This window comes from Nesoenas mayeri, assembly GCF_963082525.1.
Source record: "Nesoenas mayeri genome assembly, chromosome: 5".
NCBI classification, from domain to species: Eukaryota; Metazoa; Chordata; class Aves; order Columbiformes; family Columbidae; genus Nesoenas; species Nesoenas mayeri.
The window spans coordinates 61,233,599-61,249,592 of NC_137548.1; the positions used below are offsets into that span (position 1 = coordinate 61,233,599).

General features: G+C 36.8%; 1 protein-coding gene across 1 annotated transcript in view; it reads right to left on the reverse strand.

The window, feature by feature from the left end:
* Positions 1–3,680: 3,680 nt before the first annotated feature.
* Positions 3,681–15,994, reverse strand: part of QSER1 (glutamine and serine rich 1) — a 44,484-nt gene continuing 32,170 nt past the window's right edge. The window contains exons 8-13 of the mRNA XM_080346228.1: positions 14,212–14,423; positions 12,509–12,646; positions 11,140–11,237; positions 7,611–7,763; positions 6,349–6,444; positions 3,681–5,756 (exon numbers count right to left, since the gene is read on the reverse strand). Of these exons, the coding sequence (XP_080202354.1) occupies positions 5,616–5,756; positions 6,349–6,444; positions 7,611–7,763; positions 11,140–11,237; positions 12,509–12,646; positions 14,212–14,423 (838 nt within the window). The 3' untranslated portion in view covers positions 3,681–5,615. The remainder of the gene's footprint in view (positions 5,757–6,348; positions 6,445–7,610; positions 7,764–11,139; positions 11,238–12,508; positions 12,647–14,211; positions 14,424–15,994) is intronic.

Here is a 15,994-nt window from a genome sequence, read left to right on the forward strand (position 1 = left end):
CTGAGACAATTGCAATACAAATATTTCTTATAAAGGGGCTTTTGCTCTCCTTATACCTGTTGGAACATTGGCAATCCAGGACAACCCAAATAGGAACCACGGTCCATTAGTACACAAAGAGATTCTAGTAGGAAGCAATGAATGCAGAGATATACTGGCATCCATGTTTTTCAAAACTGAGGAGGACTTTTTTTGTAGCAAAATAAGAGGCAGAATTGGGACAGACTGAACTGGTTTTATAAAGTTGTTGTGTGTGGCAAAATGCTAACGGGCCTCTGGTGGGACCCTCTGCTACGAATGTCCACCTGCCACCAGATCCCATTGCTGGCTCCTCACTGCTTCTCAGTGTCACTACCTCCCTCTACCCTTTGTGCATCAGGTAGCTAAAAAAACCCCAACAAAAACCAACCAAAACTAACCACACACACACACACAGAAGAAAGAGCTGAGTGGAACTTTTAAAAGCAGAAACCTGAGACATGCCCAGAACAAACGAGATAAAGTTTTGCAGGGCTGTACTCTGCTGCTTTCCCTGACTCACCTTTTTTTTTCTTCCCTTTAAGTAGGGTGTTCTCTACTTATCGTTGTGTTGTTGTAAGAAATCAAATTAAAAAAGAAATTAAGACAGTTTGCAGTTCTTTAGTTTCTGGAAATGAAAGAAAGATTTGTTAGGTTTTCTACAGGAGAGGCAAATACTTAATGCAGAAGAAGTTATTTCGATTGCTTAAGATACTTACCAATAAATTGCTGATACTAGGAGCTGCTGTTCTTTAAAAAGTTGCATACATTCAGCTTCTTGGTTGTGGGTTGTTTGGGGTTTTTTTTTGTGTGTGTTTGTGGTTTTTTGTTGTTGTCTTTATTTTTTATCTTCTTTGTTTAAAAAAAACCTTGATAAATTATCATCTATATCTGGAACACAGTATCAAAAGCTTCAGCATCTGCACTGCAATGGGACACTGTGCCTGCCCACTTCCCAAAGTGTTTGGAGAAAACAGCAATCAACTCCATAGGCAAATGTCTCATTTTATACTCATCTGGGTTTGGGAAGCAGCTCTTATATATATATATATAGGATTATTAAAAAAAATATTCCAGCCCTTCTGATTCACCTCCTTCTGCAAGCCAGTGGCTTGGAGATTGCCTACCATGTATCTTATGGTCCCTATCTACATCATGGGAATTCAGCCTTCTGTGTATTGGGAAACATATTTTAAGATATTATCTATGGCGATTCATTGTAACTGAGGAAAGAAAAGACTAAAACCCTCTACTGCACTGTTTCTTCCCACAGGTACATAGAGACAATATTCTAGTTTAGCAAGAAAGAGAAGAAAAGGAAATAGAGTAGCTAAAAACCACCTGAATCACAGCAGTGGTCTTTCCCTTATCCCAGTCATCCAGCTCCTCGCTTACCACGTCAGTTTAAGACCTGGCAGATATGCTGTGAAAATTAATTCAGAACATTTGGAACCCAGAAATGTACAAAAAAACCCAGATAAACCAGAAATACTCAATCCATGCGACATCATGAAAAAAAAAAGCAACCTAGAACTGTAGTTCTTCATACTGAGATCAGAAAATACAGTCTGAATTGTCCATTTTCTTCCAACAATCTAACTTTCAAGACTCAATATTTTAATAATAAATGACTAAGCATTATAAGGTTTTTGTTTAAAAAGTGTTTTCACTTTAATGGGTTAATAACATCATGAATGGTACAAAACTCCTTTTTTTCACATTTCCATACATTGTATTACGGACCACCTGAAAATCTGGACTAAGAACGCATAAAGTGTCTCATAATTAGCCCTAGCTTCATTTTTTGCCATATGTAGAGGAGATACGCAGAAAAACATGCATTTGTTAACAATGACATGTTAATATTAGCTTAAACAATAAGATATGGCAGGATGTGCAGTGTAATGCACAGGTACGTGAGAGAGTAAGAGAGACCCAATGTCAAGTGTTGGCAATGAAATAAGAAATGATTGATAACACACTGACATTTTGTGACCATAGATTTAGCTTTTCTGTTTTAAATAGTAGTAAATATTTAAATAATATTTAAAATATATTTCCCTATGGAAATCATTTACTTGGAAGACAGCCTGGAAGATTTGACTTTTTAAAAAGTAGTATTTCATTTCGACAATATATGAATACAATACATGTCATAGAACTTCAAAGACCCTAAAGTCCTCAGCCATTTTCAGAAACATCTTTTAATCCAATTTTGTCTCTGATTTTTTTGCTTGCAAAACTTTGGAAATAGCATCTCAAAGAATACCTGCCTTTAAGAGAAATACTATACTGCAATAAAAACAAACCTATTGTAAACAGGGATGCCATACTAACGGAAAATATAGCAGAATTAAAACCCAAATAATTCATCACGCAATTAGTTTGCTTTCCATTTTGCTAATTCAGTCTAAAGAGGGTTTTGTTCCTTCCTAGTGCGTCTTCTCTTGCAGTCAATGAGTGCTCGATTTCCACTGTCAGATATTAAGGGATGAAGACCTCACTGTTACCTCAAGAAAAAAATAACTGAGGTGTGGGTGCAGATTAATTATCTAAAATGCAACAAAACAAAGCAAAGTACTTGTGCAAAAAAAGTAATTTGTCCATTGACTTTGTTTTTAAGTTTGCTTCAGTATAAAAAACCTCTTCAATCCCACTAACAAAGCTTGATTTATGATTTGATTTATGATCCTTCAACACACTTGAGAGTTCCATGTTTTTATTCTAATTTGGTAAATTAATAATCCAGCCACCATTTTTGCAGCCCAAGACAAAGATGGAAGCTCCATTATGTTCATCTTGAATAGTCTGGGGTAGTTACTTTTATTCAAGACAGTTTTCTCCTGTCTTGTAGAGGCACAGTGCTTGTTTAACTGGCCTCAGGAATAAAACAGCCAAAAATAAGCCAGGTCACCTTCTATGGCAGTGCAGAGCATCCTGGCCAGTTTTGTTGTTGTTTTTCTACATGGTTGTGTTGCTAAAACTACCTTCTTTTTAAATAGGGACAAGCTACTCCAAAAGCCTCTCATTTCTTTTTTCAGCTTCTAAGGACTCGTAATCAAACAAGCAGCTTCCTAAAGCTACTTCTAGATTCAAAAAATCTAGATGAAGTATACAGTAGCAGTACAGAAATCATTTAGAAAGCACAGAAATCTCAATCAATTGCTTCGTAGTCGTATTAGGAAGGTACGTGAGAGACACAAAGTCTGATGAGTTCTTTCCCATCAAGGAGCCAACTTTATTTTGCCTTCAGCTGCATCCTAACCATTTTATAACTAGAGATGAGGAATTCCCAAACCGTGCTGTGCGTGTCACTGGGATGTGACAGCAAAACTCTGCCCGGGCAAATAAATACTATACTTCTCATGAACCACCCCGCCACTCAGGGAACACATTAAGTAAATTTGGGAAGCCCCACTATCGACTGAAGAGTACACCAGGCACATTCCTACTATATTTCCAGTGTGCATATTTACATGGAAATAATTGTAGCCGGGAGCTAGCGATGTTGGGAACTTTGCTGTTTGGTTTCACCACATAAACTCTGGCTCCTACCAATTCAACAGAGCGTGACTGAAACAACAGCAACTTTTCAACTCTGTGTCTGCCCTTCTTTTCACTGGGAAAATTAATTAGCTTCATGATTGCTCCAACAATCTGCACGTTCTTCCTAAACCAAACCCCATCTCGCTCCCCTTGATTATAGTAGACGTAGCAGTAGCACAATGCATCTAATAACATGATCACGACCTCCTTTTTTAAAGCAAAACCACTACGAAGAGGCTTTAAAAAAGGCAAGGGCACATATCCATTCCTGTTCGCTGTAGTCTGCATACAGGTTGTAAAGGAGAATTATTGCTTTAAAAGATGAAAAGCTTTGGAAATATGGTAAACATCCTACAAGGTTCTAAAACTAATCAGCTAAAATTCCGTACATACTTTAATATTCAAACCTCTATTTGATTACTCAAGATCAAATAATTTCATTTTCACATCTATTCATTAAACTCTTTATAGTTCTAAGGTCTAATGAATCTTTAACAACTAAATAGGAACAGATAACAGGGGGGGAAAAGAAAAAGGTCACATGGCAATGAACATTATTTCATTTGGCCAATGAATAGTGAACCCTGCTTTCTTGGCTGAAATTAAGGCACTAAGTGGCAGTGAAAGGATAAAGGAATGATTTTTTCTTTTCCTATATTATCTGAAAAAAGACCAACACGACTATTTTTTAGGACGCCAGTAGAGTACATATCCATTCTGAATGACTCAGTAAGGCATTCTGTTGGCAAATTTAAAGAAAACGTTCTCCTGATTAGAGCCCATTACATTCATTGTCTGCGTGTGACTAGTGGCACTACTAACTTAACAAACCGGAGGGGGGGAAAAGCTACAAAGATGTCTGAAGACTCGAAAGGCACCAAAAAGAGAACAGCTCTGCAACTGCCAGTTCTACAAACAAGGATGTAAGCTGTGTTTAACACTGCATATAGTCTAGTCAATCATCAATCTTGGTTGATCGTGTAGTAGCTCTTCATTTAAACTCTCAGTTAATCAAGTGCTAGTTTAGTAACAAATTTATTTTCACGTATCGGAAAATAATTGCAGTGTCTAACACAACTACACTTAAAGCAAAACTAGTCTAGTATGCATTATTCTGGTTAACACTGAAGCAAACCTGTATAGACAAAAGGGTTACCTCAAGATATAGAGTTTACAATATGAAATCAACATATAAATGAATAGGATTTACTGAGAACAATGGAAAGTGTATTACAAAGATACATGAAACAATTTTAACCACAATATTTTCTCTGTGAAAAATACAACTATTAGTGAGATAAAATGTACAATTGATTTTTTTTTTCCAAAAGAAAAAAAAAACCCACAGTATAAAGGAAAATATTTTTTTTCTTCAAAACAGGGAAAATAGTTAAGGTCATTGTCTTTCATTACAATATAATTTGACACAAAAAGCAGTCATAGGATTGCACCAACTCCATGTTCAGTCTCCCGAACATGACAATAGTAAAAGGAGTCCATAAAGCATAATGACATTTCTGGATTTCATGATGGCAATATATGTATGTATGCAGGAACGGGTGTCACTCCAGCTCTGTTCACAAAATGTACAAAACTCTAAATTTGTTGGCCAGACATGTAAAAATTAGTTCACCCCAACACTGACTTTCCTGTTGCTTAGTCAGGGATGGAAAGATCTGTATTATTTTAAGTGTTGTTATCTTTTTAGCAATAAAGAAAGAAAGTATATGTAGTGCATGCTTTATCACTTGTCAAAAACATTTCTGAAAATAAAACTAAGTTATCCAATAGTTTACAAAATAGAAAATAATTCTTCAGGTTAAAAATGTGGTTAGGTTTACGTTTAGTTCCATCTCCAAAGGACTGATTTCCTTGGCAGCAACACTTTTCCTTAGCAAGAGCCAAGGCACAAAGTTCCGTGAAGAGAAATAAAAATGGCTACGAAGAGGAACGCAGTCTGGCATTGTAAAAGAAATCAGAGCCTCTCTCGGAGCTTTCTGTTCCATCAGGTTAGTGCCGTAGGAAAACGGGAGTCTGGGGATACACGTTTGTTATGAGCATTTCTGCTGGACACGGTTCAGAAGTTCACCAAACTTTTCAAAAAGATCCTCCACCCATTTGACATTTTTCATGCACAGCTGCACAATCTCTTCCTGTCCCAGATCCGCGCTCTTCTTCTGAACAGAAGAAATCTATTGAATAAAAGAGAAGCGGGGTGTGGGAGGGAGAGATGCACACACACGTTAGGCTGCCAGCATTTCAGAATTTTTGCTTTTATAATATTCTGCAGTTTAATATGACCCTTCTAAAGAAGAAAACCTTTAGGCTTTAAAAAAACAAGTAAAAATTCCCCCAAAAATGCATTTCTTAAAATATGAGCCAGAGCTCAACTCTTGTATTTCTTCTACCTGGAATATTTCCACTAAGGATTTGCAAAAGAAAATTAAGGAGTGGGCATTCTAAGACAAAAAGTAGCTCCTAGATCTGAGGAGTTCCACACACTGATAACATTTGCTTAGTTTATTCTGGGTAACAGTGGAGGACACTCAACCATCCTAAGGGAAACTGATTGCATGCGAACCTCCTATCTGCATCTTCTGGGCAGCAAAGCCCATCGGGGCAACATAGAAGCTGCTCAGCACAGCCTTTTGTTTGCCATAAAGAAATAGGAGGCCACAATCCATACTCATTTACCAAGGAGAACAGTCCCTCTAGTTGGAGTCCATTCCCCTCAGTAAATTCCCTCAATGAACGTAAAAGTATCTCAAAGAGAACAATACTCACCTCTTCTTTACACGTTAAATATATGTGATATTTGTAATGATGGAGTGAGTGATACAAAGAATACAACTGTATTTTTTCTGGATCTACTGTAAACTCCTGCAAAAAGAACAGTTATTTTAGGTAAATTCATGTTATTTTCCAAGACACAGATATGAGATATTTTCTTCTGTAAACCAGTTTGGTTTCGACAATTCAGAAATAGACTATTTCATTCAAATAATTGCTTTGACATATTTTGATACACTCTAATTTACATTACATCACAATCACCTCCTATCTCCACTTTCCCTACCACGTTATTTTATCAAAACTAGGTTTAAGAACACTTCCAATCCCGAATGCACTGCATGTCTAAAACGGGCAAGACACCCCCTTAAGAACTAGTGCAAGAATTACCAAAGCTTAAATATTTTTCTACCAGAGTGATGGGTATCATTGCAGATAGTTTGTGCTTCAGAAGAGCTGATCTATACTTGCATAACACTTCAGTTACTTTAGCAAGAAATACGAGTGTGGGCTGTATTTCCAGGTCATTGTCTAGGCACTGCTTACTGCTGGGAGGTAAATCAGTGCACAGTGGAATCTAGTTAGAGTGTTCCCAGGAACACTATGGAAACACAACGTGCACATCTTGAGTTTTTCCACATTACTTCTAAAAACTTTGTTGTTGTTTTCATTTAAGATACACAGCTTCATTCTGTCATTGGAAATGAGGAAAGGAGCAATAAATAATTGAAGTTTTAAAAAGTGTTATCTAATTCAGTTTTTATAGTATTAACATTGTTTTTTCACTTTTTGATCTAGAAACCATGGTATCATTTACTTCAGACATTTTGCACCAAGTGTAAGAAGCCGTTATCATTACGAGCTCTACAGTAAGGGGAACAGCTTACTACTATTATACCTCATCTTCCTGCAATCTTGAGTAGTTGCTAGAGACTTCCTGTATAACTATACCAGATTAAAGCATTTGGGTCTAAACACAGAACTTAAATAGGGGAATATTTATGAAATGATTTATTACATTTTGTCTCCCGACTGGTATTTAACTATGTTTCACAGATGGGTTAAACGAATGATTTAATACACTGCTTTAAGCGTTGCTTTGTAACACTCTTGATACAGAAAAAACACCTCACTCAAAGATTCTGTATTTTGATGAAACTACCAAAAAGCCTCACACACGAAACAGTGTTTTATATAAATGTGGTTATCATATTAGAAGTCAGATGGTGGCAGCAATAAACCCTCTCAAAACTCACCTGTGCTAATTTAGTGGTTGATTTAGAAGCCCTCAGCGTTTTCTTGTTGTAAGCTTTACCATTCATTTTGATCTTAGACACAGATGATCCTCCACTTTTTGTCTTAGAATCCCGAGTGATCACTGTCAGTTCAGGGAAGTTTTCCAAAGCGTTCTTTGAACAGAGCATATGAAGACAAAGGATTATGAAAAATTCAAGACTGGCCAACCAGCTAGACTGCTGATAAATTGGCCATTTTTCTTTGAAAAGTTAGAGTGCAGCTTATTATTAAAACATTTTATTGTACCTCAGATTATCATCTTTGATACTTTCATTAGAAAGTGCAAAAAAAAGGCTCTACTAGAGAATTTTTACCTTTTAAAATGCTTTCCATTCCATTTTCTACCCAAGAATCTCTAAGGCCGAGTTACCTGGAGATGCCCAAGTACTTCACACCTGGTCAGGCTCAGGCAGCCTGCCAGCTGTAGCAGGCACTGGATGCCTAAATATCCTCACAGGTTTTGTCCTAGCTTTGAAAAAACATCAATTTATTGCATCTTATAATTTCTGTAAGGTGGAAAAGCTTATGCGCAGTGAAGTACAGGGCTAGTTCAAAAAAGCACAAGTTTTTAAGACACATTAACTCACGGGAACAAACTGCATTTCCACCAGCTTCAGTTCTATGTTATTTGCGTAAATTTGAATACAACTTTGTTGTACAAATACAGTGTTTGCACAGTTGTACAAACACAGTGTCAGCAGCTGCTTTAGAATAGTTCTGTTACGCTGTATAATCTAGTCCTGAAAAAAATACTTCAAGTTAAATGAACTTTGCATTATACTCCAGTATGGGGGGGCTGGAAATCAGGGATACAGAAAAACATATCAACGTTGCAGCTTAAGGACCTAATTTGGACTATTGGGTTAAAATACGAAGTTGAATCATTTTTTGTATTTTATTTTACTAGAATACAACTACCTCCACTGCCTACAATTCTTAGCACTTTATATACATGGACCATTTTGCCTTTATTAAAAAAAACCCTCTCTAAAAATCTACTGCACTGAGATAGCTGCACAGTGGCAGCAGTAACCTCGACTAACTAACCTGTCCATATACAATATTCACTGCAATGCTTTCCAACTGCAACAGCTCCAACAGATTTAAATGATTCAATTTTCCTGTCCGCTGTAATAGTTTTCCTGAAGGTTGACTTTGAGGGTCAAGGGGCTTTGGCCACTTCTACCTTCCTCTGGATAATTCCTCTTAACCAAAACTATTTACATGGCTGGACCACTCACCTAAACCAGACAGATCTGAGTTGGAATGAAGGAGAAAATACTAGTGACTTCTGCATCTTTGAGAGCACAAGCCATAAAATGGTGATCATGACTTCCAAATTAAATGTATACAACTCAGCTAAGATGCTTCATTTATTGAGCTTCTACTACAGCAGTAGTAATATTTTTCTAATTTTGTTTATCAAAAACTGTAACCCAAAGGACACAGTAAATTGTTAGAACTATAAAGAATGTTACAGGCTAAAGTACCAAACACTGGCTGCTGACTTCAGTGTCTGATTTGGCTAGTAATACAGTGCTAAAATATACCAGATTCACTGTATCTAGTGAAAAAAAGAAATTAATCTATGCTTATCAATGCAGAATAGTAAAAATATTCAAACTGAATGATACTCATGAATGATTTTTCATCATAATTTTTAACTTCTTGCTTGCTTCAGGGCCTCATTCAGCTCTAAAGTCTGAACCAGTCATTTGGCCAAAGCTGGAGCAGAAACAGACTTTCCTCTATTAATCATCAGATCAACCTAAATCTTCAAGAGTATCAAACACATTTCCTAACCAACACAAACACAATGACAAACATTTTTTATCCAAAATATTGACCTGAGGATGGCACAAGTTGGCACCTTCACATCAGAAAGCAAACATGAAAGGCTTTTTTAATCTCGCCATTTACTTCACAAGCAGATCCCTTTCCTTACACCTGTAACTCCATTAACTTCTTGCAGATCATACTGTGAAATATAGGCTTAAGATAACTTCAGAGATACGATACATAATCTGCTTCTAAGGGAACACACAGCAAAGCTATTATATTAGTTATGAACTCCAACTGAATAAGCACCTGTAATTGTTAGTCTTACAGAAGATATATTTTTTTATCCTCTTAAACTGGGAAAAAAAACAAGCTAATGTAACCAGAATGCTACAAATTTGTACCCTGCCTTAACGTGGCCTCTCTTTTCTGCAGAGACAGGTCTAAAAGCAGCAGCTATAAAAATAAGTATTGACATGAAACTCTTAGCACGAAAGAAGAACAAAGAAAAAGGAGGGTTAATACACGCTACCTCTGAGGCTCTGGGTATGGTTTGGAAGTACACAGCCCTCCCCAAACCTGTCAGGAGGGAGCAACATGAAATTCTGTTCAAGCAGGTACAAATTGTACAGCTGTTGGGCAAACAGCATAACTAACAATAAAAAAGTTCAAGAATCATGTGAATTAAAGCTGTTTCACCGGTTGATGATGCTCGCATCTCTGAAACAAGGTCCCTTAGCATCCCACAAGACTAAAGAGCAATGGGCTTGGGGGAAAAAGATCTTTTAAAGATTTCATGATGAAAAAGCAGAACTGTCAAAGTCTGGTATTATCCCCTCAGCTGTCTCTCAAAAATAAGCACACAGCAGTACAGAGAGACAGCTAATTCTTCAAGTGCCTCCGTACTGTGGACATAAGGAGACAGAAGACAGGCCAAAGAGCAAGTCTGGTCTGAAGCTGTTTATAGTCAGGTTTGCTTTGCTGCTGTTGGCCTCAAAACCGTTACAAGGAAGAAATATTCAGTCTGATTACAGACATCGACAACTAGTTATCAGACCTGAGTGAACATAACCTTAATTCACCTCACTGCACTTTCAAAATCTTCATTGTTGCTTGGAGGATACAGCTGCTCTCTTCCCTGTCCACATCCAGACCTGGTTTTTATTATCATGTCAAAGCCACTGTAATAGGGGCTTGTTAGCCACACTTTTCCCTATTTTCAATGCTGAAGATACATGAAAGAGTGCAAAAATGAGTTGTTCTTGAGTCCCTCTGTCCTGGTTTGAAACTACCGTGATCATGTTCTCTACTTCAAAGAAGTTCAAACACCAGCTCCACAGCATAGTTGTTTCATGTAAAAGTTAATTAAGATTTTTAGGCAACACAATCGCTTAACCAGAAGCTCTAGGAGGACAGCAAGCAGATATTCTTCTGGCAAACCTGAGAAGCTTAAGAGAAAAAATGCTTGACAATGAACCAGAAAGCATGGGGAGTAAAACTAGAACTTTACCTTTGCAATATAAACTCCTCCATCACAAAATGTTCTCCAAATGCCACATACAAGCATTGAATTTATAGCGTCTCTTTCAAATCCATATTCACTTCTGTTACAAATTTGCCTTCTGGGTTTTAAGTTGTGCCTGCATGGTACGCATTAAATGACTTACTTATAAGATTACTTTAAAAATTCTAGAATTTCAAAGAGAATACCTTGAAAGTATGATCCAAGCGCAATTTGGAAAGCAGCCTTTTCCTATTGTCATTCAGCATACCATCAATTTTTCTCATGTGAGGCAACAGCAGCTCATCTAAAAGACAAAGAAAACCGTGCCAATTGATTATTAAGAGACACACAGTAATGAGATTCTTACTCAATCTATACTTCTACCCATTAACATAAAATGTGGAAGTACAAAATAATGCAATTTGCACATAAACTGATTTCAAACATAAGAGAAAAAAATACCTTTGTTTTGGATCAGCGTGCTAAACCCGTTTAGATATTATGCAGTTTAATTGCTGACTACAATCCTACTCCTTCTCTGACTCTTCTTTGTTGAAAGGAAATAAATAAGACAGAGCAACACAGAGACAATTTCAAACCATTTCCTAGATAATCATCTTCTGTGCGATAAAACTGGCAGTTTTACGAAGATAAGTACGTGGTTTTGACATTTGCTGTTTCATATTACAAGAGATGACCCTGCTGGCATTTAAAAGAAATTGAGGAAAGTGCTTACTGAGAAAAGTTACCTGATAAGCCACTGTAAATTGCACAATATACATCTGAACACAGGCATGAGGCCATGAATGAAAATTTACAGCTCAGTATGGAGACTTTTATTTTTAAAGCAAATTTCTTTGCTCTTAGCAGGACTACTGACATGCAACAACGAAACCTTGAGGTAAGTGTGCACTGATGCACAATCGGGGCGAACCAGGAAAGGATCGTCTAGCAAACAGTTTGTTAAATACAGGCAAATAGAATACGGTACAAAACACCACCCTGCAACTAAATAATATGCAAAATGGTTCCTGTTTGTGGACCTTTATACATGAGTGCTTTGCTAAATTTTGAGAAATAGAACAGTTTTGACTTGTATGCTGGAGTCCACCATGGTAAATAAGTCCAGACATTCTCTCTTCAAAGAAAAAGTGGAATACAATTATCTTTGATCAGAACTTTAAGGCTTCAGAGTATGAAAAGCAGAATTTTTAATAGTAGCAAGAATCAGAACTACTTATAAGGGTATTTCTTCATAAGAAAGTGAACACACTCTTGAAACACTGTAATCTGAAATAAAATGTTTGCTAGGATTTAAAAAAAGATAATAACAGCAGGAACAAAGAGCTCAGTTCTGACATTCACACCACGAGCCTAATGTAACAAAGCAGACAAAACACTATTCCCAAACTACTTTGATTATTCAGAGAGGTAGTACAAATATACATATGCATACACATATAAATAATTTGTGTAAAGTGTTCTTCAGATGTGGGTAGCTAAAAGTTTGGTTTGCCTTACTGAATAATAACCTTAATATCTAATCAAAATAGGCAAATGTTAAACATACTGTACCATTGCTCTTTTCCAAGGCTTGCATCGTGTCTGGATCCAAGGCAATACTAACGAGCAACTCCATGAAGCTCTTAAAAGTCTCTTTCATAGCTCTTGTATTCAAAAAGCGAGTAACAAGGGGAGTGGGAGGTACAAGCTCTGAAAATCAATCAGAACAGTGATTTTTTTTCCTTTCAATATCTTTCAAATATTTGTGGTTTTCCAAACTAAAGGCTTTCTCTCTTAAAACACAAGTGACCTCTACTGGTATCCCAAGAGATTAAAACTGTACAATCAGAAATAATACTCAAACTACTTACATGCCAAAAGCGGGTACAAACACCAAATCTGGTGTAAACAGTACCATTTATTGCAGAAACACATACTATTACTTGTAATTATTGGCACTTATCAGATTTTAGGGATTTTAAACATTTTTCTGTTATTGTAGATGGAAGTCTAGAGAAAAGGGATAATGAGTAACTTCAGTCAAGCAAAGTACCCTAAGTGCAGGTTTCATGTCAATACAAGTACCTCCCAGAACCACAAACCTCTAAGTTGTCCAACAGAAAAACATCCAAAAGCACCAATGTCACTGAGGAGCCTCCGTAGAACTGAAGTCAATCCCACCCAATTGTCCAACTCACAATAAACATGGAAAAGAAATTTTACCAGCGAAGCAACGTGGGCGTATTTGTACTTTTATTTTCTCATAGACGGCGATTTTAATCTTGCACGTGGAGTAGTCATCACCACCAGTAAGCATTCTGGGGCTTTTTACAGGCTCCATCTATAGTATTGCTATTTTGCAGTAATTTAGCTATCAAGGCTGTTAAGCCTTCTCAGATATCCATATTTCTATGGGTGACTGTCATCACCAGGTTACTTCAAATTTTAAGTATGGACAGTTGTATGTATTAATGGTTATTTGCATACGTTTGCTTGAAAAACATTATTTTAAAGGTGTTGCTGTCAGCAGAGGCACCTGTTCCAATACAGCTTATCTAGAGTTAAAAGTTGCCCAGGCCAACGCGCTTTGCATGCGCAGCAACCCAAAACATGGGTCCTACACAGCTTAACTTCAAATCTACAGGAAATAAACCCAAAAAACCTGCAAAATACACTGTATATCTGCTACCAAAGGTAATGTCTATAAACACGGTACACTTAAAAATTCCTTTCTGTTCTGAAGAATTACGGCAAACACCGTATGTCAGCGTTCCCAGACGTCGTGAATCTGCTCAGTGGGCTGCATTTGAACAGCTGCTGTTTAGACAAGCAATGAAACAGCCAAAAAAGTCAACTGCTCTTTCTCCTCGGGTTTAGTAAAAGCAACAGTAACATCTCCATCCTGCCCATATAGACAGGCACTGCAGTTATGGTACTTTAGACATGACATGGGGTCACAATGGAAAACTAATGAAGAATCCAATTCTTGAGATGTATCTGAAAATGAAATCAGCTCCTTTTCCTGCAATTGTACCCACCTTAGAAAGCAAGCAGTAAAAATACATTTATCTAACTGATAAACTACATTTGAGATACCTTCAGTTGCGCACATTAGCTCACAAGTAGGAAGTTTTAAGAAATCAATTTTGTGTGGCACTGTCAAATTCTAATTTTTTTCATGAGGCTGGTAAAGAAAAATCTGCAAGACTGAGCAATGTATTTTTATAATACTAAGTTCAAATGGGCCTAGATGGTGACAATAGGATTTCACTCACCATCCTCATCACTCGGGGCATCAGGTGAGGAATCAGACTGGGAAGATGAAAATTCTTCTTTCCACTTTTTCCTTTTCTTTGGTGGTGGTTCAGCCTTTACCTTTGGCTGTTTAGCTTTGGGTTTCACAGAAGAGACTTTTGCTGCTGTTGGTTTTGGTGTTGGTGGATCAGGGGTTTTGTTGTTGCTACTACCAGGTTTGCAATGAATAGTCCTGCAATATTACAAAGACCATCTTTACGAAAACAATTACCACACAAGTTTTGGCATTAATAAAATAGCTATAGTCTTATTTAAGTAGAATATATATTCTCCTCAGATTATATATATTTATTCAATTGTCACGTGTAACTAAGAATTAAGTCATACACACTACACTACTGCATTTTTGATGTAACGTTCTACAGTTCGCAACTACATATGGTTAAATAGTATTTCCATTTTATAACTAGATAAACAGGCACAAAAGAGTTGAAACTGTCCAATGTTAGTACAATTTATGAGACATATGGAATTGGAGCAATATTATAATTGATTACTTAATAAAAAAAAATGGACTTGTCACACTTGAACAAATACTAGTGATCAATGAGATTCGCTGACGAAGTGAATTTGGGACATCGTATCCATACAAAGATGGGAAAGAATATCATCCAGGTAAAAATGCAGGAAATGCTGAATTTTGAGGACTGGAATAAGAAAGCAGACAACTCCTCTCTTTGCCCATTACTCAAAACAGGAAAACAAACAGGAAACTTAATATCACAAATAAAAGGTTATTTATTTTAGAGCTAATAATGAACTACAGTTGTGAGAACATGTCAGGGAACACAGTGCTGGGATGTGTCAGGGAAGTTTTTCCTATTTTCCAAATGGGAAAGCAATTAAATGGACAGTAGAAACACCATTAGTATCTTCCAGAACACAGAATAATTTTAGTCATCTATCAGAGATGAAGATTTCAAACCAAAATGGAGTGAGACAATAGATACTCGAATGATGCGAGGAATGGAAAGCCTGCCTTAGACGAGGAATTTGGAAGACCTTGATTAATCCAGCTTAGTGAAGACAGAGGTGGAATCTTACTGCTCTCCAGAAATAAATCATACAGTAAAAACACCAGGGAAAGACAGAAATAAATGTCAAAACCAGTCCTGAGAGCAGAACATGTGGATACAAGCTAATCATGATCATGTTTTGTTAAAAGATGGGATTGTTTCGGTGCATTGGAAGAACAGGTTCTGGAACTGTCTTCTGTAGCCCAAGAACAAACAGGAGTATCAAAATCCTAGCTAGCTCTAAGCTAGATCATGGGTATTTTATAAAGTTGATTAACTGATGGTATTGCTTTATTTGAGAGCAAACTAGACTTAAAACCTCAGTCATTTCTTGAATGAAGAGCACTGTAAGTTTTTTGTTTACTGTTTACTAGCACATGATAAAGAAAACCTATCTGCAGCAAATTATAATTATTGAAAATCTAGAGAGGAAACCTTCAGATAACACTTGAAGCTGTGAGAAGATAAACTAAGCATTAAAGCATGACAGAGTTTGCACAGTACAGCATCCATAATCTTTTCCAAAAGCATAATCGAAGGTCAACAGAAAATGCAACAGCAAAACAGTGAAACCCTTATGAGAAGGATAGTGACAGAAGAAACCACAGAGACAGCCCATGAACCTGTGTGAGAGACACTGATGGTCATAACATTTCACAGGACCAGCCATGTATGTATTAGAAGAATCAAAAACATTATGTTTGCCCTGCATTCTTTACATGGTTCT